We start from the raw sequence: 23124 nt of genomic DNA on the forward strand, positions 1-23124 counted from the left end.
CCAATTATACCTCAGGGTGCTTGTCCCCCCAGCCCCTTCTCTTACATGATGTAGGTGAGGACACCAACACCCCAGACATCTGCTGCAGAGCCCACAGGATCCCCTTTCACCACCTCCGGTGCTGCAGGCAGGGGAAAATGTCTGTTAGATGCACTGAGTGGCCCAGCCCCAGCATCCCCAGCACCCACTGCAGCTACCCCACCACTGCACCCCCCCAGCACCCCTCCCTGATACCCTGGGTATCACCCTGACAGAGCCCAACACCTCCAAAGATACCTTAACTGCCCCATTTACCCAAACTCTCCCACTGAGTCCAGCAACTCTACATAAACCCTCACAAACACACCTAGCACCCCAAAGAGCCCTCCGCATCCCGAAGGATATCTCAGTTCCTCCTCATTCTCAAGATCCACAGCACACAGGCATGCATGCACACCTTGGGCACACGCAATGCCCCATGTCTGTCTCCATCGTCATCCCCATCCTCATGCCACTGCACCCCTGTACCTCATGCACCACTCATGTACTGGTGCCCCACTCACACATGTACTCCAGGGTGCCGACACGCCGCCCCAGCTGCCGCAGCACAAGGGGGTTGTACGTCTGGGCACTGCCAAAATCGATGATCTTGAGGGCATTCATGCCTGAGATGAGCACGTTATCTGGCTTGATGTCGAGGTGTACGATGCGGCGGCCATGCAAGTATTCGAGGCCCTGCAGGAGCTGCAGCACGTAGTTCACCACGTCATCCTCTGAGTAGCGAAACCTGGGGGCAAGTGGCATCAGCGGGCAGCCCTGTGCTGGCAGCTGTCCCTGGCAGCCCCACGCCTGCCCTTACCTGTCTACGATGCTGTAGAGGATCTCCTTGCCAGCGCAGTTCTCACAGATGAGCACCAGGTAGCGGGGGGTGATGTATGCCTCATGCAGGGCCATGATGCGCTCATGGTGCAGCGCCTTGAGGATCTCGTACTCCTGCAGCACACTCTGCTTCCGCTCTGCCTCATAGGGCACAATCTTGGCCACGAAGTGCTTCCCGGTGGCGTTCTCTTTGCACAGCCGGATCACCCCAAAACGGCCCCTGCACAGGATGGTGCTCAGCATCCACGGTGTGGGTGCTGTGGGGGAGGACAACCTTGGCAGAATATCCTGTCCCACTGCTACTCACCTTGCCTTCTCATCCATGAAGGTGTATGGCTTCTGGGGGACGCCTTGCCGCAGCACCATGCTGTCCTTCACCCCTGGAACCTCACTCTCAGCTTGGGGCTCCTTGGAGGATGGGGCAGTGGCAGGTGACTCCTGTGCAGAGGGTGGTGCCGGGGGCATGGAGACGAAGGAAGTGACCATATAGGGAGGCATCTTCCTTGCAGGTGTGGTGTTGGTGGCAAGAGGCAGCATGGGGGCTGAACTGGGCATGGTCAGTGTTGGGGAACTGGGGGACAACTGGGAAGGAGAAGGAGCCTGGGGTGGGGATGATACGTCTGTGGGGAGTGCAGGAGAGCCCTGTGTGGGGGTGTCTGTATGGGGTGAGGCAGCAGTCCGAGGTGGGGTGAACATCAGCTCAGGGGGCATGCAGACCGTGATGTTGGGTGGGAGTTCAGGGTCCAGCTGCTCCAATCCCTCTTGGGGTACAGGGGGCTGGAGAATCCCTGATGGGACATCCACCTGTGCTACCCCATCTGCCTTCTGTCCTTCCTTATGCTTGCGGGGTGGTGTGATGGGAGGGGCGCCTGTGGCTGGTGGCTCTAATTGCCCCATGGGTGTTTGGGTCGACCGGCTGGAAGCCACCTTCTCAGGGACCAGGACAGCACTGTCCTTGGCTGGGGCAGCTCGGGCATCTGCAGGGAGCAAAGAGAGGTACAAGCAGGTATGGGAGTAAGCCAGAAGGGTGCAAGTGACACCCTGTTCCCCAAAGCCCTGAGGGGAAGATCCCCCAGGACTCAAGGACCCCAAGAGCATCTCAGATAGATGCTCCACACCCTACAGGACAGAGCTCACTCACCTGCTGCCTCAAGATGCACCTTCCCTGAGGGGGTGCTATAGGGCCCCTGCCCAGCCTTGTTGACGCAAGCCACTCGAAACTTGGCAGCACTCCCAGGGGGCAGCTCCGTCACATTGAAGTAGCAGTCAGTGATGCCAGAGCTGACGATCTTCCACTCGTGCTCCCCTGTCAGCATCGGGGTAAGATGAGGTGAGGGCAGGCCAGTGGCAGCACCCTGCCCCCCACCCCTGACTCAGGACCACAGCAAACCCTGGGGACAGCAAGGACTTCAGGCACTTTTTTCTTGGCTTGGTGTCCCTCAGCCCAACTTTCTGGCTGCTCTTCCTGGGAGATGGGAGGCAGCCCCACTTACCGTCCAGCCTGCGCTCCAGCGTGTAGGTGCAGGGGGCTTTGCTCTCTGCGGGCTTCCACAGCACCAACACCGTGTTCTTGTACTTCTGGGGGATCTCTGGGGTGCCCGGCCGCCCAGGGAGCCCTGCAAAGCGACAGGCAGGGTGGGCTGCGCACCCAGCCAGGGGCAGGACTGAGCTGCTCAAGTACAAGTGCAGCACGACATGTAGGCTCAGAGATGCTGAAAGTGCCTGGCAAAATCATCCTGTCCCACTCAAAAGTTCCAGTTTCTTGCAGATGTGGAGAGTGGAGCTCAGAGATCAAGTGACATGCCACAACCAGTCCCCAGCCCTGGGATTTGTGACTGGTACATGCTCTCTCCTCATGGAGCTGCACATATGCATCATGAGGTCCCCTCCCTGCCTCCTTACGTGCCACAGCCAGCGTGCAGGAACTTATGGCTGTGCCCAGGATGTTGGCAGCTGCACACTCGTAGAGCCCTGCATCCTTCCTGGAGACCTTGGTGATGGTGAGCATCTGCCGGCCATCCTTGCAGGAGATGACATTCAGCACACTGTCTGGCTGCAGAGACTTCTTGTCTGCAGCAGGGAGCAGAGAAGAAAGATGATACAGTTTCTTGCCTCAGTGCCCACCCACTGAAGTAGCACAGGCAGTGTGCTACCTACCTTTCATCCAGAGAATCCTGGGGGTTGGGCTGCCAGCAGGCAGGCAGCAGAGGGTCAGCGCCTCACCCTCCAACAACACCTGGTCCTTCAGCTTGATGTGGAAAATGGGGGGGAAATCTGGAAAGCAGAGGAAGATTCAGGCTGGGGCAGCAATGAGCACCCACCATCCGGATCATCATGGAGCTGTACCTACCCGACTCGCTGGGTGTGTGTGCCTGACCAGCAGCAGGTCCCTCTTCCCGCAGCAGGCTGGAGGGGATGCTAGGCTGTGATGCCACCTTCTCCTTCTTGCTCCGCGAGAGCCCCCAACGCTCCCAGCGGGTCCGCTTCTGGCTGTCACCCCCACCTGTGAGCAGCCAGGGTGGTTGAGATCAGGGCCAAGCCAGGGCAGCCGTCTGTACCCAGGGAAGCTGGGTGATAGGGTGCTGGCAAGACCCTCCTCTCATCACTCACCTTTGGCGGAGGCAGAGGAGCGAGTGCTGCCCTCTGAGCGCAGGGACTCTGAGGAGGGTGCAGGTGCCGGGTGGGTCCCTGGCTGCAAGCTCTCCCCCTCAGAGCTGGCTCGGCGGAGCTCTGGGGGCCCCTCACCCTCCAGCTGCTCGTCAGACAGGCTGCGAAGCCGAGCCGAGACCTTCTCTACTGTGCTGCTGATCTTCCTCCGCATGGCCACCACCGGTGACTCCCTCTCCCCGACACCCCCCGGCTCCGACTTGAGGCTCTCCGAGTCCCTTCGCTCCTTGGAGCTGCCCAAGGCCAAGCTCCAGGACAAGCGGCGCCCACCAGACAGGGTCTCACCACCTCCATCCTCCCCCCTGCTCTTCTTCCTCTCAGCAGGTGGAGTCCGCTTGAGGAGGACAGACATCCTCCGGAGGAAGCCCCTGTCCTTCTCCACCTCATGCAGGTCCTGCACTGACTTGGACTTGGCCGTCAGCCCAGTGGGCCGATCTCTGCGCAACTCCAGGGGCACACCAGCTGGTGTGGGACGGTAGATGCCTTCATCAGGGGCTGGGGGCCCAGCCAGGTGCCGGTCCTCAGAGCGGGAGCGGGTGAGGAGCTTCAGCCCTCGGCTGAGGGATGACTCCCGGCCCCGCTTGAACTTGGCCTCGAAGACCTCCTCTGAGTCAATGTCCTGGATGACCAAGGAACTGGAGGAGCCAGTGGGCTTTGTCTCCTTTCTCAATGGCAGTGCTGGCGGAAGTAGCTCAGTGGGGGTAGCTGGTGAGGGCTTGGGGGTTTCCTCGGTGGCTGGTTCCCCACCTGGCACAGCACCCAAGGCTTGCATGACCTTAGCATAGGAAGAAGTTTGGGGACCTTGGGCACTGGGGGTGAGGGGCTGTGGTGGGGTGAGCGCTCCCACCCTTGCAACCCTTTCCCCACTGGCTCCCGCCACCTTGATGGATGTCTTCTCCTCCTGCCTCCTGGCTGTGAGCTTAGTTCCCATGGTGGTGGCAGCCACACTAGCTGCAGGCTGGCCACGCTCCTCAGAGATGCGCCTCCTCCCCAAGGCAGCCTTGGCAGCAGAGGCCTGGGGCACAGCAAGCTCTACTGCTGGGGATGTTGGCAAACCAGGTGTGTCTGGTGACACTGGGGGCCGGGCATCAGAGAGGGCTGAGAGCGAGGGGGACTCCTTGAGCTGCTGGGCCTCCAGGTGGCCCATTGGGATCTCCAGGGGTGCGCCATAGCGGCGGTGCCGGACAACAGGCTCGGCATCCCCATGGCTGAAGGAGCTGCTCTTCTGCAGCTGGCGCTCAGTGGGGAGGAGGCGTGGAGAGGTGGCCTCACTGGAGGCTGCCCGCACAAGCCGTGGCGCTGCTGATGCCCGTGGCTCCAACCGGGTTGGCCGTGGGACCTTGTCAGGGCTGACCCCCAGGGTCTCCAGGAGGGGACCCCGCAGGCCACTGACCTTGCTGTCCCCAGAGCTGCCCCGCAGTAGCCGCTGGCGCATCAGCTCCAGGCGCTGGGCATGATTATCCTCCCCCCAGACCACCTTCCGCTGTGGCAACTCCATGGAGGCTGCCTTGGCCAGGGACCGGCAGGGGGCCCGGCCAACCTCGGCCCCCTCATCAGTCCCTGAAGGCTGCTGGACCAGCAGGGCATTGTCAGCTGAGCTGCCTCTCTTCAGCTCTCCCCTCCGGGCACTCCCTGGGGATTCCAGGCTGGAGCCCTTCCTCATAGCTTTGCGAGGGTACTCTGGCCGCTTTTGCATTTCAGGGGCTTCTTCATCAGAGGAGACAGGTGCCTCTGCCTCTGTGCATGGCTGCCGCAGCCCAAAGCCCCTGGGCCGCTTCCCTAGGGCCACCCCGGGCTTCCCTGAGGCCTGGCTCTGCCACTCCATGGCAGAGACATCCCCCATTGCGACACCTTCCAGCTGTAACCCCTCAGATGGCCCAATGGCCTCATCATCTGTGGGGATCTCATTGAGTGACATGCGGGAGCCAGAGAACTCCACCTGATGTGGCATGGGGATGAAAGGCAGCTCGTCCAGGTCATCTGAATCCGAGGAGGATGACAGCACTGGTGACTCCTTGAGGTGCCGGGGCACAGCAATGGAGAGGTGGTTTGACGTGTCCTCTAGCAGCTCCGGGATTGGCCGCAGCACCATGTTGCACTTGTAGCTGATCTGTGAACGCTACAGCCAGTGGGGAAGGCTGGATCAGACCCAAGTGGATAGCATGGCATCATCTTGCCCAGTGAACATAATTCCATCCTGCCCAGGACACAGCCCTACCTAGCCCCTTCCCTCCCCAGCTCCTGCTTTCACCTGCCATTTCCGACGGGAAAGGAAGAGCTTCAGATGGTCCGTGCTGATGGTCTTTCCCTTGGCCAGTGTCTGCAGAGCAAAGGGACAGCAGTGTCCCACAGAGCCTGCTGCAGGCTCAGGGAAACCCCACTGCTGCTGGGCACTGGCTCCCTGCCCAGGCTCACCTTGAACCAAGGATGCTCCAGGGTCTGCTCTGCAGTGGGTCTCCTGTGAACCAACACCACTAGATGAGAACCACCTGACCTGCCTGACCTGGGGGGCTTTGGCCAGCCCAAGGAAGGGCAGGAGGGTCTGACTGCTTGTGCTGCACCCTTTAAGGGCCATGCAGCCAGCCTGCCATCAGGGACCAAAATGCACAGGGGTCCCCACCCTCCCTTGAGCACAAATGTCATGCCAGAGGCAGGGGCCGGGGATCTTGCAGCACTCACAGCCTGTCGTTGACCAGGACTTTGATGACAAAGCCCTTGGCTTCTCGAGTGAGCCCCTGGAACATCCTCTCCTCAAAAGCCACATTGTAGTTGCGGATGTTCATTAGTGTTGTCTTGTCATTCTCCCCCACAAAGGGGGAGATCCCCGTCAGGCTGCCAAGGAGGAAACACTGTCATCAGGCCACTGGGACATGGGGAACAGTGTGGCAGGTATGGGGGACTGAGGCTGGGATCCCAAACCTCAGCCCCAGTGCCTTGGAGAGAGCAGAGGCTCAAGTGGCCAGGGAGGAGAATGAGTCTAAAAGGAGTGATGCACATGGCTGCAGCCCAGCACTTCAATCAGCAAGGGAGAAGGAAGGATGTCCCTCCCATGGGCACCCACCAGGACACTTACCAGAGGTAGGTGATAACCCCCACAGGCCTGCAGAGAGGAGAGCACAGTTACTGCACAGTACTGGCCTCTGGGGTGCCCAGTTCTTCCTGCTGTAGCAAGGAGCCCATCATCTACTCCCAGGTTGCTCTTACCAGATATCAGTGACACTGGAGATGGGGCTCTGGTTGACGATCTCAGGGCCCACAAACTCAGGGGTGCCGTACTTGCAGTACTGTGGCTCCTCAGGTGTCAGCTCCTGTGCATTGCCAAAGTCACAGATCCGGACCTGCTCACTGCTGGAATCCGCCATGAGGAGATTTTCTGGCTACAAGACAGTGGGGGGCAGAGGGGAGCTTGGCACGAGGCAGGGGCTCTCCCCAGGGAAGGGATGTCCCCCATTTTTAGCACCTAGCACCTCGAAGCCAGCATGGCATGAACCCAGCCCTGGGCAGGGCAGGAAGGGATGGGAGAGCCTTGCACTCACTTTAATGTCCAGGTGCAGGACTTTGTGCTGGTGCAGGTAGCAGATGCCCTCCAGAACCTGCCGAATGTAAGACCGGACCTGCGAGAGATAGAGTGGGGAGGGTGGGTGCCCTGAGCATTGCCCTGAGCATTGGCCAGCACCACACGAGCCCTGTGCAGAGGAGGGTGTGGGCTGTCGTCCCCTTTGCAGCCTGATACAATGACTGCTGCACATCCCTGGGCTGGGACAGACCCCTGTGTCTCCAGGCTCCCTACCTCCCTCATCATCTTGCCCCTGCTAGGGTTCACCCACCTCAGACTCACACACTGAAGGCTTCTTTGCCATCCTGTCCAGCAGCTCTTCCTTGGCACAGCTAGGCCCCAGTTAAGGAGCACAGAAACTCCATGCCTTGCCATGTCCTGCACCCTCCTGAGTGCCCAGCTACTCCACAACTCCTCTGACCATCCATCTTCCCCAGAAGCCTCCCTTTCATCCCCCACACCACATGCTCCTGGAGCAGCACCCAGAGGATACAGCTCCATGACCATGATGATGGCATTCTTCTTCTCAAAGGCATCATGGAAGAAAACAATGCGCTCGTGGTCCAGCTGTGAGAGGATGTGCAGTTCCCTCCGTGCTGACTGCTTGGCCTTGGTCCTCCCAGGGATGAACTTGGCAGCAAAGTCCAGCCGGCTGCTCTTCTCTGTCACCCTCCGCAGGTAGGAGAAAGCTCCCCTGCAATGCAGCAACAGGGGCAAGGAGGGATAAGAAGGCAGGCAAGCAGGAGACCTCCCCTTCCCCAAGCAGCTGGGGCAGGCACCCGCTCTGCACTTAGCTGACCCCAACCTCAGCAGTCCTCCAAGACCATCCATGGAGAGACTCCAGGTCTGGCTTTGTTCCAGCTTCCCCAGCTCTCCACCCTGAGCTGACACTGGAACATCCCACAATGGCTGAGAGGAGCCCCAGCACATCAAGATCTGCTGTGTCATGGAGCTCAGACCCGTGGGTCAGACACTAGCCTAGCTGTAGCAGCCCTTGTCCCTGTTGTACCCAAGGTGCTCCTCTGACCATGCAGAAAGCCCACGTACCTCCCAATCTCCTCGTGCACATCATAGTAGTCAGTCAGGCGTCGTGCCTTACGCAGTGCCTCCTCCTCCATGGCTGCATCAGCAATGGGCTGGGCTGGGGGAAGGAAAGGTGCTGGTGGGGGGCAAGCTGAGCACCCAGGCTCTGACCCCTGGGCCAAGAGAACCAGCTGGCCATACCTGCCCGCACCACCAACTCCGCCTTGCAGGAGACCTCCCCAGCCAGGTTTTTGGCTGTGCAGGTGTACACACCGCTGTCAGACTCAGCTGCACCCAGCACTACCAGCGAGCACTCATTGTCCTCGTACACGAAACTCAGGTGGCTGCTCTCCTCTAGCAGCTTCCCATCCTGGAAGTGGCAGAGGTGTCAGGGGTGTCTTGTCTCATTACCACCCAGCTCCCACCACCCTTTCCACATCAGTGGGACCTGCATCACCAAGGGTGAATACAACCCCAAGCCTCAATGAGCAGCCCAAGTGAGGCAGTGGAGAGTGTGGGTCTGGGGGGACTGTGGATCAGGAAGGAGGGGCAGGAGTCCCAGCCCACCTTGTACCACATAATGCCTGGCAGTGGTTTCCCCTCCACCACCACTACAAAGCGAGTTGTCTCCCCTTCATAGGCATCTATGTCTTCCATGATGGACTCAAAGCATGGTGCCTCTGCCAAGAGACAGGGCATGGGGCACCATGGAGCAGTGTCACCCCCGTACCACTGACACCAGGTGCACAGCTGTGGGGCAATGCAAGGAAGTACCAGTCCATGGTATAGGAACATGGGGCAGTGCAACCCCAAGGCACATGGGAGTGGGACACCAACAACACGTGCTGCAGCACGATGGAGCAGTCACCTATTGGAGCAGTGCCACTCATGACAAATGGGCATAGGTACTGTGGAGTTGTATCTTCTTGTTAGATATGGATGTGGAGTACTGTACGGTAGTGCGACCCATGACAACTTCTATGGATTATTGTGGGGGTGTCCCGCATGGCTCTTAGATATAGGACACTGGGGGGAGCTGTGCTATCCCATTATATATAGGTATGGGACACCCTCATCAGTGACACCCATGGCACATGGCTGAGGGACATCATAGGGCACTGTCATCCCATGCACATGGTAGTGGGGCATATGGAACATTTCTACCTAGATCGGACATGGGTCTGAGGTGCTGTGCCATGCTATGGGGCAGTGTGCCCACAGCACGTGGGCATAAGACACCATGAAGCAGTAGCACCCTGCAGGGCAACGCCCCCCTCCCCCCCAGCACGTTGGCTTGGAGCACCACAGGACAATGCCACCCCTGTGAGGGCACTTACCTGCGAGGCAGAGGTGGAGGGTGCAGCACGCAGTACCATGACGGTTGCTCACCTCGCAGGCCAGCAGCCCCACAGCCTCCTGGCCCACGCACAGCAGCCGCAGGCAGTGCTGGTCGTCATCTGGCATCGTCACCTCACATGTGCCCACTTGCTCTCCCAGCACCTGCCCACCCCTGCGGGCACAGCAGCTGCCACATCACAGCCCCACAGGCAGCCCCACACCCACTGCCCCGTTGATAGTTTATATCCCATAGCCCCATGGCCACCTCCTGGCCCACAGACAGCCCCAGCCCTGGGTCCCACACTGGAGCTCCCACAAAGAGGTCCCACACCACTGCTAGCTCTGCCTTCCAAACAGCTCTCAACCCTTAGCACCCCGTGGACAGCACCAACCCCCTCTTCCCCCCCCAAAAACCCTCCATGAAACTCTGCACATCCCCTTTGCATGCTTGGCCAAGCCAAAAACCAGCCCCAGGGAAGGAAAATCCACCCACCATGGGCTGTATAGGGAGGTGGTGCAGGATGCCCTCTTTTTATGCACCCTGTTCCATGATGCTGAGCATGAGGCAGGCAACAGGCATAGCACCATGTCCTACCTCTTCCAGGTAACAATGGCTTCCACGTGGTTGATAGTGATGGTGATGGAGGCTGGCTGACCCTCTACCATGTACACCACATCTGGCTTGTCCAGGATGACTGGGGCCTCTTCCAGGTAGGGACCTGACACAAGCATCATCACCATCACCTCCATACACCACATTGCCCAGCCCTGAACAACTCACCACGCCTCCAGGGACAGAGACCCCTCCACCCCAGCTGCTCACCCCCTTCCCACCACCCCTCTCACCCCGGTCCAGGAGCTGCACAGGCCCCACAAATGGGGAGGGCTTGCTGTTGGTCTTGGGGGTGGCAGTGATGACACGGAAGAGGTACTGGGCACCCTTGGTCAGCCCATGCGCTGTGTAGGTGGTGTCCTGCACGCCGGCCACCAGCACCAGCCACTGCGTTGTGCCCAGCACTTGCATTTGCACTACGTAGGTGAGTGAGTTGGGGTCTGCAGGAGGAGAGGATCAGTGTAGAGCTCCTGACATCATACTGTCCCAAGTGCCCCATCATGATGTTGCCCCAGTCCCCTCACCTATGGCAGTGTCCAGCCACTTGGGCTTGTTCCAGGTCAGTGTGATGGCTCTGCCTGTCACCAAGGCCACAGTGGGTGGCCCGTCTGGGGGCGTTGGCACGACATCTGCACAGGAAATAGGGCAGGGGTGTAAGTGTGGCTACTCTGAGACTCCTCCAAGTGTCTGCCTCAGGAGATGCAGGCTGGAGGGGATGAATGGGGCCAGTGACCCTCACCGGCTCTCCAGCAAGGGTTCATCCTGGCAGCAAGTCCCATGTAGGACCTGATGGTCCCGCAAAGGGTCCTGTCCCCACAAGGTGAGGACAGCACAGATGACTCCACTTCTAGGTTGAATCAGAGACCTCCTGAGGTCTCCTCCAATTTGAGCTGCCCTGTGATCTTATTACTCTAGGACCTCACTTATAGAGCCACTGACCAGCCCCGGGGCACAGCCATGCAGGGTGGCAGCATGTGGCCACACATCCCAGGTGGTGCCCACTGCTGCTTACCGGTGACGTAGAGGTGTGCATAGCACGTGGCCTTCCCCACTTTGTTGGCAATGACACTTTTATAGACACCAGCGTGTGCATGGCTGACGGCCGTGAACACCAGGCGATGGACATCCTTATCTGTAGGGGGAACACAGGGACACAGCTAAGATCCCACCAGCCAAGCAGCACAGAACTCTCCTCTCTGCCCCATGGGGCATGAAGATCTAGGGGTTGATGCCTTCTCCTGGGGTATTCCCTCCTTTCCTCTACCCTGGGCAGAGAGACCCCAAGGGGGCAAGGAGGATGTCGGGGAGCCCTACATTGCATCATCTTGCGGTCATCAGTGCTGTCGATGCGGGAGCCATTGTGGAACCAAGTGATGGAAGGATAGGGCAGTCCAGCCACCTGGCATTCCAGCACAGCCTCCTTTGACTCCACCACGTCCAGGTTTTGCAGCGGCTTCAGGAAATCGGGCATGGTGAAGCACTCTGTCTCAGTCTCTGCCTGCTCTGGCTCCTCTGGGATGGATGGCATCTTCTCCAGCTTGGAGCTGCAAAAGTCCACACACGCTTGCAGCAGGAACAGAGTGTTCCCAGCCAAGCCCTGACCCCAGGCTTTGTACAAGCCCATTGTCTCCTAGATCCCAGGGTGGAGTAAGTGGGGAGGGAATGCAGATCCTGGAGACCCCAAACTCTTACATCTGAGAAGTGGCAGATGGTCGTGGCTCTTCCACATAGAGCTCAGCAGAACATTCCACTTGGCCATGGGCATTCCTTGCAGTCACCATGTACTGCCCCTCGTCCTCACTGCCCACATGCACAATGACCAGTGAGTGCAGCCCGCCATCACGCTGAATCCGCATGTTCTCGCCCTCCTGTACTGCCTGGCCTGCACGGAGACACACACCAGCATCAGTCGAGCACCAGCACCCCTCCCAGATCCAGCTGGGCACAAGCCCTTGGGTGCAGCCCCCATGGATATGAGGAGACATCTCTCTGCAGGGCCCTGGGCACATTCTCTGGGCTTGGTAGTTACCAAAATGGGTCCAAGTGACTGCTGGAGGGGGAGTCCCGCTGATCATGCAGTCAAAGCGTGCCGTCCGCCCTTCCACTACGTCCACATCCTCCAGCTTGCGGGTGAAGAGTGGCTGCACGGAGGGCTGCACTGTCAGACGGGCACTGCAGGTCAGCTCATCTGCAGGGAGAGTGGACAGGGATGAGCCCTGGGTGGCACAGGTGTAGGTGTTTGCAGGGCAGGAGGCAACCTGTGACCTCCCTGGCTGCAGCTCTGGCAACCAACATGGTTGTAGCTGAGCATACCCCACACCCAGTGGGGCTGACCCTGGCCATGCTGGGGGCCAAGCTCCATCCCTGCACAGGGCAGAGACAGCGTGTACAAGTGTGTGCAAGGTCCCCATGCCCAGAGCTGGACCTCTGCTGGCAGAGATGTCCCTTTCCTCCCTTCACAGCATACAGATGCTAGCAGCAAAGTGGTGTGGGAGGATGCCTTACCCTCTCTATAGGGCAGAAGGTCACAACTGGCCTAGCCCCATGGGACAGGGCGGTGATGCTGAAGCAGGCAACATGGGGATGGACAAAGATTGGATACTCCAGATGAAGTGGTTTGCAATAGGGATCACTTTGCAATGATGGTGTCATGACCCACCTTGTGCAGACACAGCCCCTCCTCACTGCACCCAAAACTGCTGCCCTCAAATCACCACAGGCAGACAGCCTCTTCCATGAAAGGATGCATGGGCACCAGCCAGAGGGTGCTAGAAATGCTGCTGCTCCCTGCACCCACCCCAGCCTTGGTTACTGCCAAGGGGCTGCCCAGGCAGATAGGAGTGGAAAGGGACCTTTGTCCCTGCCCTGCTGTGGGGCACAGAGGCTGCAGGCAACATGAATAAGCAAGAATAACACATGTGGGAGCCATGGGTCAGAGGCCAGGTCCTGCTGCTCTTCCTCAGCTGCCACCAGTGATGGCTTAGTGGGAGAGAGTGGGCAGCCCTGAAGCCCCTGCCCCTGACATTTCCCAGGCCAGCAGAGACAGATCAGTACTGGAGCTGGCTGTCCAGAGGGTCTGGAGCCAAGGAACAGGGATAGCTGGGCTCCAGAGATGCCTTTAGCTGGTGCAGCCATGGTGCAATGCATTTCTAGGAGCTGCATGCAGACTGGCAAAAGAGCTGAGTGGGGTGGGACAGGGCTGCAGGGTTCAGTGGGCTGGAGCTTGAAGACTGATACACACCAGGTTTCCCTGCCAGGGAAATCTCCACAGCTTCTGGGCCAAAAACCACTCCCTGCATCCCACCTCCAGCTCTCACAGCTACATCCCTAGGGGACCAGACTCTTGAACCCAGCAGCAAGGTCTGAGCACTCCCAGAACCCCTCTAGGGCCAAGCCCCAAGTGAGACACCCCCAAGAGCTGCATGACTGCCACTTACCTTTGGCAGTGCTGAGTTTGCAGGTGTAGATCCCACTGTCGTCCTCATGCACGGATGTGAGCAGCAGCTTGCACTTGCGCCCGTCAAAATGCATCTTGCATTTGAGCAGGGCGGGCTGGAGCAGCCGGCCCCGGGACAGCCAGTCTACATCCATGTCTGGCGGGCCAGCCACCAGGCACTCAAAGAGTGCCAGCTCCCCCGCCCCGACCACCACGTCCTTCAGGGGAACCACGATGGCCAGGGACTGGCACTCGGGGCGAGCTGCCCGGGAAGTGGGGAGAGAGAGAGAAAGAGAGACGCGTCTCAGCAACTGAAAAGCAATCATGAGAGGTGGCTGGTTGAAGGGGAGGAACGTGCGGGACAGAGGGGGGCATGCGGGGATGGGGCTTGGTGCGGCGGGCGGGAAGTGCAGCAGTGAAGGACAGGAAGTGAAGGGGGCGAGATGTGGAAAGCGGAGCTGAGCCAGGAGCGGTCCAGGGGTGAGGGGAGGTGTCCGTGCCAGGAACACACCACACAGCGCTTTACAAACAGATTTTATTAGAGCTACAAAAAAAAAAAAAAAAAAAAAAGTCACGGCCTCGCAGCCCACCACCCCACCCCCCCAACCGCCTCCCGAGACCCAGAGCAGGGGGAGGCTGCTCTGGGCAGATCCTGAGCCCTGTGGCTACGAGGGAGGTCTTGCAGTGGCCAGGCTGGTGCCTGGGTGGGTGCTGCGAAACCAAACGGGCTGATGCTCTTTCTCCCCACAGCAGCTGGGGCAGGGTGCTCCCCCACGGGGGGTCCCTGGAGTCTCCTGTCTCCATGGTCCAAGATGACCATTACAGAACTGCCACCACATCACAACCCCTTTGCTACAGCCCTGGCCATCACAGTGGTGACCATGGGCTCAGCTCCCTGCTCCCTTCCCTGGGAAGCACGGAGAGCGGCAGGACACGCAGACAGGGACAAACAAATGGAGCAAGAGACAGAACAGCATCATAAGGCCACCCTGGCCTGGCTGAAGGAGTGCCTGGTGCTCCCCCACCATTCCCCCTGCCCCGCCTCAATTACGACTGCCCCGGCCATCCGGTGAGCCCCTGCCCACAGTTGAGGACCCACGCGTCCCCGTGATGCGTCCAGGACGAGGCGGTGGATGGAGCAGAAGGTAATAACACAAGGTGAGGTCCACTGCCTAAGAGATGTCCAACTAAGAGCCCCAGGGTCGTGGCTCTGAGAGATGCACCCCCTTATCGTACTCCCCCTGCGTACAGACAAAAACCGCAGTCAGCAAGCGAAAGGGTTAGTGCAGCAGCGATGGGACCAGCATGCACACACATGCCAGCGTGGCACAAGAGTTGCCAATGTGTGCCAAGGCACAGAGCCACCCACTGAGCCCCCAGAGAGGGGCTAGGTCTTGGGCTGTTGCCCCCACAGCACAGCTCCCGCTGGCCATGGGGCACATGGCTGGATTCCATTCCCACCCCTTTGCTGCTGCACCTTGACAGAGGCTGGGAACAGGGTGCCAGCAGGGTACAAGCAGTGCAGCCAAGGCCAAGTGGGATGAGTGCAGCCTGGGGGGCTCAGGCAGCCTTCAGCAGGGAGGGCTGGGGGGAGCAGGGCACACATAGCAAAAGGCAAGAGGAGGGAGGAAGCATCACTCATCCCCACAAGCTCCTTCCCTAACCTCAGGGGATGCCAGACAAAGTCTGACTACCAGTCCCAAGCCCCACCCCCCACAATCTGCACATATATTGGGGTGTGAGGGTGACCACAGCAGGACTGGGGACGGATACCAGGAGAAGAGTGCTGGCCAGACCAGTCCCATGCATACAGGCTATTGCTAGAAACAGGAAAGGGGAGACCCCTGCAAGCTGCCCTGTGCCTGGCACACAGCTTGCAGACTGCCTGAGGCAGGGAGGGAGGAAGGAAACCATTGGCATGGTAGGGTGAGGGAACATGCCCACTGCAGGGTCACCAAGGGCCAAAGCCCTCCCTGTACAGCCAGGGGTTAGCACCTGGCTCCAGCAGTGGGGACATCAGGGCACATGGGGCAAAGCTAGGCTGCGGAGAGCAGTGTGTTCTGGGTCAGGCTGGCATGGGCCCTGGCATGGCTGGATAGTAGACAGAGGGCTGTGGGTCTGCACATCTGGTGGGGCAGCAAGGCAGCCTGCCTTCTGTTGCAGGTCCAGCTTCTGCAGGCAGCCCCAGGCATGCAGGTCTGTTTTCCTGCTCCCAGCTTGGGCTCACCTGTGCAGTGACTGCGAAAGGCAGGATGGCTTGCCCCCTTCTCCCACAGCACCACCAAGGGGTGGGTTCTGCAGTAGTCCCTTCCCCACACAGCTCATGCAGGGCATTGGAGCCAAGTGGCCCCTGGGAGTTGTGGGGGCAGACGCACTTGGGTAGCTTTACCTCTGACCTCCAGCTTGGCCTCGCACTGCTTGGTGCCATACTCGTTGACAGCTTTGCAGGTGTAGAAGCCAGTGTCGGTGCGCTCTGCCGCAAGGATGTGCAGCGTGAAGCACCCCCGTGTTCCCTCTGCCTCCTCTGCATGGTGCCGGCGCCCGTACTTCACCGGCTGCCGGTTCCTCAGCCTGCTCAAGACATGGGCAGAGAGGCATTGTCATGCCTGACCCTGCACATCCAGTCTGGCTGTCCCCAAAAGATCCCTCTCCTCCTCCTAAAATGCTACTCAAGACAAAAGCTCTGAGATGGCCATCCCCAAATGAGGAGGTCATTGTGCATGTCTGTTCCTTCCCTAACCAGCTGTGACCAGCAAGCACCAGGACTCACCAGTAAATGATGGGTTTGGGCTCCCCACGGACACAGACGGTCATGCTGACATCCTGCCCCTCCAGCACAGACTGGTCCAAGAGGGACACCTGGGAAAGCAGGGGTCAGAGAGCAGTGAGCACCCACCAGCACCCAGAGCCATGTATCCTCACCATTGTGCCCAGGGCTATGTGTCCTCCATCACAACTGCAGCCCTGGAGTACCAGGGCAGCTGATCAGGGTGGAGGCTGCCCAGGTGCAAGGAGCACCCCATATAAGGGGCTGGAAGTCCTGACCCAGCATCTCCTAGCACCAGGTACCACAAGTCTGTGGTCACAGAGCACTGCACACCCTCTGCCAGATCCTGGAAGGTGTGGGGTGTGGGGCAGCAGGGGGGGAGGGGCTCAGCTCACCTCAAACGTGGGTGCAGCCTTGAAGGTGCTCTCCGGGGAGCCATGGGCAGCCCCATGCTCAGCTCTAGGCTGCAGCTTCATGGCCGGTCGGTGCTGCGGGGTCCCAGACTCGGGAAACTCTTCCAGGGGGCTCAGGTACTCTTCATCCGAGGTGATGGGGCTGGCCTGGCCGAGGAGGGGGGGCAAGTTTCCATGCCGCTCCACTGCGGGGGCTAGCACAGGAGAGGCCCGGTAAGGAGATGGCAGTAAGCCAAAACTGGGCAGTCGGGTCAGGGCACCTCACCCCACCCCCCTGCACCCCAAGGGTGCCCGAGGACACCCCTCCCAGTTAGGCAGCAGCCAGCAGTGAAGGGGTGCGGCACTGCGCAGGGGGAGGGAGTGAGAGTGAGTGCTCTCCACGGGACGCGATAAGAGGACGCGATATCCCGCAAGGCGACAGCAAGGCTCAAGTGGCTCTTACGCAGCAGCCTGCTCTCCCATCCTTAAGCCGCCCGGATTCCCGGGATGGCTGTCCCTACCGCGAGCCGGCGAGGGCTGAAGGTGACATTGTCAGCTGCGCTCCCGTAGCAGCCCGCCCGGCCGCCCGCCTGTTCCCCGGGCGGGGCCAGACCTGCCTGACTGGGGTGCCCACCCGGGGCCGCGATGGGTGCCGGATGAGTGCGGGGTCCGGGGGTGCAGTGCGAGGCGGTGGGAGCAGCGAGGCGCGGGATGGTGGCAGAGAGCGGCCGCCGTGTTGGGGGTGCTGGTCCCCTTTCAACCCGGCTGCCGGAGCGCTCTCACCCCCCTCCCCGCCCTTACCGGGGAGAGGCGGACGGCTGCTCGGTGCAGGGCGAGGGTTGTGCACCCCACCACCACCACCACCGTGTCCCCGCGATGCCCGCCGGCAGCCCCAGGGCGGAGAGTTGAGGGCAAGGCCTGCTGTCCCACATCCTCCCCGCCGCCCCCTGCACTCACCGGGGGTGGCGGCCCCGGCAGCCCCCGCCCCGAACCGAGCCGTGCCACACCGGGCTGGGCCGCCCCGAGCCCGGGCCGCACCGCCGAGCCGCCGCTGTCGCTGCCGGGGCCGGTGCTGGCCGGGCGCGCCTCCAGCCCGCTGTGCCCTCCCCGTCCCAGAGCCGGCCGGCCCCTGGGGCTGGGCCAGCAGCGCGGGGGAGGGCCTGTCGCCGGGCCGGGGTCTACCGGGGCCCTTCTCTGCCCCCTCAGCAGCTGGCCCTGCCCCTGGGTGTGTGGCCCTGCTGCATCACGTAGCAGGTGGGCTTTTTTTTGGTGCTTCCAGCCCCCAGTGCAGTTCTGAGCCTCTGCACGCTGCCCAGTGCCATTCGTGATGGGAAGAGCCTTGGGACTGTCGTGGGATGCAGTTTGCAGAAGGGTGGAGGATCGCCTGGGTAGCCTGTGGCTGACAGTTTGGTAGGCTGGCTGGGAACGCCCATGGCTAATAGCTTGCAGGTTGGAGGACAGGGGTATCCTCACAGTTTGCAGGTTTGAGAGTAAGCAGAGGTATGCTCATGGTTTGGAAGCTGGAGGCAGGGGTACCCCATGGTTTGTAGGTCGGAGGGCAGGCTGAGGTTTCCCCATGGCTAGGGGGTTGCAAGGCAGGTGTGAGGGAGACCAGACATTGGCGCTGCTTGCTGGTCGCCGAGGGATGCTCACAGCCTGACCCCACTCTGCTCCTCCCCTCCCAGGCAGGATCCCTTCGTGCTTGCCGGGAGCACGACAGCTGCTTTGGTTCAGACAGAGCCTTGTAGGGTAAGGAAGCCGGTTTCTTCCCAGTGACAGCAGCGGCGGAGCTGGCAGCCAGCCTGCCCTCCTGCCGGTGCTGCCTCCCTCCCTCTCCCTCTCCCTGCCTCCCTCCCTGCCTGCCTCTCTCCCGGCCGCCTCCCTCTCCCGTCCCGCCGCGGGGCTCACCGGGCCGCACGCTGAGGATGGCACTGCAGCATGTCGCCCCCACCTCATTGGCAGCGGTGACAGTATAGAGGCCAGCGTCGGCTACCCGGGCGCTCCTGACCAGCAAAGTGTGACGCTCGCCCTCTGCCTTGATGGGCCGCGCCGTACTGCTCCGCAGCGGGACCCCGTCCTTCCTCCAGGACACTGCAGGCAGAGGCGAGGGTAACTGCTGGGCGGGAGAGCCTGAGCTCCTCCGGGGCTCGGTGCGGGGTCCCCATGTGGCCAGGCGTTCCCTTGCCTGGCCATGGGTTCCCACGGCCCCTGGCTGATTCCTGGCACCCTCCCGCCCTCCAGTGGAGGCTGGAGGAGGGAATTAAAAACTTTTGTGCCCGACTCCCGATGGCTGGTACCGGCTACGGCTGTCCAGCTGCCCCAGCCCACGTCCTGGCTACAACATGCCCGGAGCCCATCATCCCTGATGGCTCTGTCCTCGGGAAACCCCTGAGCCGTGCCAACAGTAGCCCAGAGAATCACCCACCCCTGCCTCAGTCTTTTTCCAGCCCACTCCAGTCACCCTGTCTGCACCCCTGCCCTCTCTGCCTCCCCCCAGCACTTCATTCCTGCCTGGAGGGAGGCAGGGTGAAAGGGGTGCTCCTGAGGTGGGCAAACCACCTGCCTGTAACACCCAGCTTGGGGCTGTGAGTCCCACTCCACACAGCTCTGGTGGCCCCAAGAGACAGCCCAGCCGATGAACATGCAGAGAGACCCAACTTCCAACCCTGCAGTCACTCACCTTCTGGCTGGGGGTTGGCCGTGACAATGCACTTGAGCAGCACCTCTGCCCCCACAGCCACTGCCATGTCCTGGATGGGGATCTCAAATACAGGGGCTTCCAGGGGGTCTTCACCCGCTGAAACGTAAGAATCGTCGGAGGATTCTGGATAGGGAGAGACAGACCCCATGGCTGTCAGTGGGGTGGACAAAGTGGGTCCTGTGCCACATTGTGCCTTGCAACCCTCTGCCTACCCCTGCCACCATGTGCACCACACCCTTGCCAGGGCATTAGCAGGTCCCTGGGCCATGCAGTGCAGGAAAGGGCCATATCAGAGGCCGCCATGGCACAGTGCCTGCAGTGGGACAAGACAAGAAATGGGACAAGACAGGAGACAGGACAAGGCAGGAGATGGGACAAGGCAGGGAGTGTACAGCCTGCTGTACATCCTTGTACAGCATAAAGGATGAGGCAACAGCGCAGTGTGGAAGGAGGAGGGTTGTACAGCCCACAACAGCTTCCTCTCCAAACTACCCCAAACCCCTTGTGGGTTGCTGGCTGCTCTGCCTCACCACACCATCAGTCTTCCAGCTCCCTCTCCTCACATGGCCCCAGCTTATGGGCAAAGGTCCTGCAGCTGCAGCGGGAGCTTCAGGTGTGTGGGCTTGGCAGTTCTCTGGCCAGAGCAGAACCTGAAAGGAACTCCCATCCCAGGTGCAGCCTCGTCTCACCCCTGCATGTTTGGATGGACAGGGCACCTCTCCTCTGGCCAAGCTACTTGCAACATCTCCTGGGGATGCTTTGGCTGCATGCCCTGCCTGGAGCGCTGACCAGCCAGGACAAGCTGCAATGGGTGCTCTGTGTCCCAGGGGGCTGGACCAGCCCAGAGCTGGGTCACAGTTGTCAGCACCCTGCATCCACATCCTTCCCATGCCAGGCAGGAGGGATGGAGATGTTGGTGAGCATCATGACTTCAAGGCCCAGCAAACTGGCACCCAGGCTTGTGTGTCCTATGGCACCATTTGGAGCCAACATGCTCAGCCTCCAGAGCCCTGTCCCTCCACCCTTGTGTTCTCTGGCATATCCAGGGCTTCCCACACCTCCCAGGGCAGGCTGGAGTCTCCCATCCCACTCAGAGTCTGGCCCAGCCAGCTCTGTGCCCACAGAAAAGGAGAAAGGTGTCCCCCTACCTATCTCCGGAGAGGTAGGTCTGGCTCGACGCCCCTTCCCCTTGCTCCGTGTGCTCCTGCCTTCTTGAACTGTTCGGCCACTCTCTTTCTTCTCTGACACTTTCATCTGCCTTCTCTCCACCTCCCTGCCAACGCCATGCTGCCCTGCCCAGCTCCTTTCCAAGCGAGCCTCCTGCTCCATCCCTGGCTTCGCCCAGGGCAGGAACCGTACCTCCATGGGTGCCTCTGACCGCCGGTACAGCCCTTGGGGCACAGCCAGCCGGGCAGCCAGGGCTTCACTCACTGTCCCGGGGGCACGGGCGTCTCCAGTGGGGCCCCGATCCGGGCACGGGCTGCCTTCAGCAGGACCCGCCTGTGAAAGAGTTGCCCGCCCCTGTGGAGCAGCTTGTGTTAACAGCCACTGCTCCTTCTTCTTCACTTCCCTGGTGCCTTCTTGCTGCGGACCCTTCCTGGCACCTGTATCTTCCACCTCGGTGGGCTGACTGGCTGCTGTACTGCCTCGTGCTGGTGCTTTCCTCCCACGCTGCCCCCGCGGCTCCAGCTCCCCGTCGGGTCCCACGAGTGCTACGCTGGAAAGAGCCAGGTGCTGGATGACGTGTGTGCCCTCCGCTGGTGGGAGGGTCTTCGGAGGCAGCGCCTTGCGCCCACCAGCACCGTGCGAGGAGGGGGTGCGAGGGGCGTGGGGGGTCGCAGGCTCGGCGGCCGCTGGGGGCGAGGGTGCCGGGGGCAGCCCGGCTTTGCACAGCTCCTGGGAGCGCCGCAGCTGCTGCTTGGAGACCGTCCGCTTGATGCGGGTCAGCTCCTCCGCGAACTTGTGCTCGATGGCGTAGACGCGGCCAGCAAACTTGCCGCGCTCGTCAAAGGAAGCGGCTTTCTGCCGGAAAGCCAAGCGCCGGCACGCCGCTGTGCTGTCCACATCCCAGCGGTCCCGCACGTCCTCCCGCGAGCCGCCCGGGGTGCTGGCGCGGCGCAAGCCGGAGCCGGGCTGGTCGAAGGAGCGTGTCTTGCGCAAGGGAAGGCCAGAGTGTGGGGGGAAGGGGCTGTCTGACTGCTCCAGGCTCCGCCGCCGCTCCTCAAAGTACTGCAGCCTCTCGAAGATCTTAGAACCAGCACGCACCAGCTTGGGGGATGCCCTGACAGAGATGCGACCGGAGGTGTCACTCATGGGCGTCTGAGGACGGGACTCTTGTGTGCTGCCCTGGGAGTATCCTGAGGACTTGGGCTTCTTGATCTTCTCCTCGTACTCCTCAGCAACAGTGTCCTGATACTCAGCTGGCACTGACGACTTCTTGCGGGGGGTCACAGGCGTGTAGGAGGGGACGCCAGGGCCACGGGTGGCAGGCTGAGATGTGGCACCAGTGGGCAGTGGCAGGCACACGCCAGCACGGGGAGATGGTGAGCGGACAATGGGTGGCTTGGTGGTCAACGGCAGGGCAGTAGGGGACCTCGGGGCTTCAGCACCAGGTTTTGGAGAGACAGGACCACTGTGGGAGTCATCTCTCCGGTAGCCCCCCTGGGGGATACTGCTGCAAGGGGGGAGACAGAGGAGCAAGGTTCAGAATCCACCACCTGGCTGCATCGCTACTGCTAGCCCACACCACAGTGCCCAATGGGACACAGCAAGGGAAGCATGTAGCCAGGGAAGCCCTGGGACCAGATATCCTCAAGAGGCCCCAACAAGTAAATCTGTCCACCTGGAGATCGTCAGGAGCTGGGTAGTTCTGGACTTTTGTGACACAGCTGTGTCCCCTTGTCCAGGGGTAATCATGTGGGACAGGGGGGTGAAGCTGGTATACCCAGCAAGTCACCTTTGCAGAGCCACCATGCAGACAGGATGAGGGTCAAGGGGTGTCTCAGTTTGCTGGGGTTTTCTGGCATGCCAGGCAGCAGAGCACAGGCCAGCTCTTCCACGAGGCAGAGGGGATCCCCAAGGCTACAAGCCCTCCCTGAGCACATGCTGCTGTGGGTATGTCCCCAACCCTGCTGCCCCTGGGGGACCTCAGTGATCGTGGTATAGAAATCATATGGTGGAGATGAGGTTTTGGTGGAACAAGCAGCCTCAAATGAAAAAAGAGGCAGGATGGAGGTCAAAGGAGGAAGGCCTGCAAGGATGAAGACTGAAGGCAGTGGGAAGGTACAGGGACTCTGAGCACATCAGCAGGTCTTGGGGAGGCAGCATGTCCCTGGCTCCCGCTGCCATCCCTGTGTGGTAGGGACTGCGGGTGGTAGAGTTTTGCCAGTAAGTGTCCCAGGCTGCTGTACACCCCCAGGTCCCTTCACTCTGGGCTGCACAGAGGCCCCACAACTGGGTGGGATGGGGGGGACGCAGCTTGCAGGTGGGATGCTGCAGCTCATTCAGTGGCACAGGGATTACCCTCAGACCCAACCTGGCCACAGCAGAAAGGGACCCCACTCCATGTCCCCCACCTCACGCAAGGACCTGACCCTCCTGGGCTGGGTCACTCCTACCTCCTTACTGGAACAGCTGCCTATTGCTCAGAGCCCCTGTTCCTCATCTGGGCATGGCGAAGGCAAAGGAAGCCCAGGAGGAGGGGAGGAGATGGCTGCAGGGGTTGGAAGGAGATGGCCCCAGCGCAATGTCCCCTCCGCACGCTTCTCCCATCT

General features: G+C 60.9%; 1 protein-coding gene across 1 annotated transcript in view; it reads right to left on the reverse strand.

Annotated features, from left to right (window-relative positions):
- Positions 1–23124, reverse strand: part of SPEG (striated muscle enriched protein kinase) — a 38135-nt gene that overhangs the window by 859 nt on the left and 14152 nt on the right. The window contains exons 4-39 of the mRNA XM_054380716.1: positions 20500–22025; positions 19331–19474; positions 18559–18741; positions 16654–16865; positions 16262–16350; positions 15881–16062; positions 13493–13753; positions 12085–12243; positions 11748–11937; positions 11370–11599; positions 11068–11187; positions 10580–10684; positions 10289–10495; positions 10038–10161; positions 9442–9614; positions 8672–8784; positions 8306–8474; positions 8129–8222; positions 7575–7775; positions 7353–7413; positions 7062–7139; positions 6730–6902; positions 6599–6625; positions 6205–6357; positions 5941–5983; positions 5777–5845; positions 3469–5644; positions 3209–3361; positions 3016–3132; positions 2761–2928; positions 2352–2474; positions 2000–2164; positions 1166–1835; positions 839–1078; positions 543–766; positions 46–121 (exon numbers count right to left, since the gene is read on the reverse strand). Coding sequence (XP_054236691.1) covers positions 46–121; positions 543–766; positions 839–1078; positions 1166–1835; positions 2000–2164; positions 2352–2474; positions 2761–2928; positions 3016–3132; positions 3209–3361; positions 3469–5644; positions 5777–5845; positions 5941–5983; positions 6205–6357; positions 6599–6625; positions 6730–6902; positions 7062–7139; positions 7353–7413; positions 7575–7775; positions 8129–8222; positions 8306–8474; positions 8672–8784; positions 9442–9614; positions 10038–10161; positions 10289–10495; positions 10580–10684; positions 11068–11187; positions 11370–11599; positions 11748–11937; positions 12085–12243; positions 13493–13753; positions 15881–16062; positions 16262–16350; positions 16654–16865; positions 18559–18741; positions 19331–19474; positions 20500–22025 — 9198 coding nt within the window. The remainder of the gene's footprint in view (positions 1–45; positions 122–542; positions 767–838; positions 1079–1165; positions 1836–1999; positions 2165–2351; positions 2475–2760; positions 2929–3015; positions 3133–3208; positions 3362–3468; positions 5645–5776; positions 5846–5940; positions 5984–6204; positions 6358–6598; positions 6626–6729; positions 6903–7061; positions 7140–7352; positions 7414–7574; positions 7776–8128; positions 8223–8305; positions 8475–8671; positions 8785–9441; positions 9615–10037; positions 10162–10288; positions 10496–10579; positions 10685–11067; positions 11188–11369; positions 11600–11747; positions 11938–12084; positions 12244–13492; positions 13754–15880; positions 16063–16261; positions 16351–16653; positions 16866–18558; positions 18742–19330; positions 19475–20499; positions 22026–23124) is intronic.

This window comes from Indicator indicator, chromosome 5 (genome assembly GCF_027791375.1).
Source record: "Indicator indicator isolate 239-I01 chromosome 5, UM_Iind_1.1, whole genome shotgun sequence".
In the NCBI taxonomy this organism is placed as follows: Eukaryota; Metazoa; Chordata; class Aves; order Piciformes; family Indicatoridae; genus Indicator; species Indicator indicator.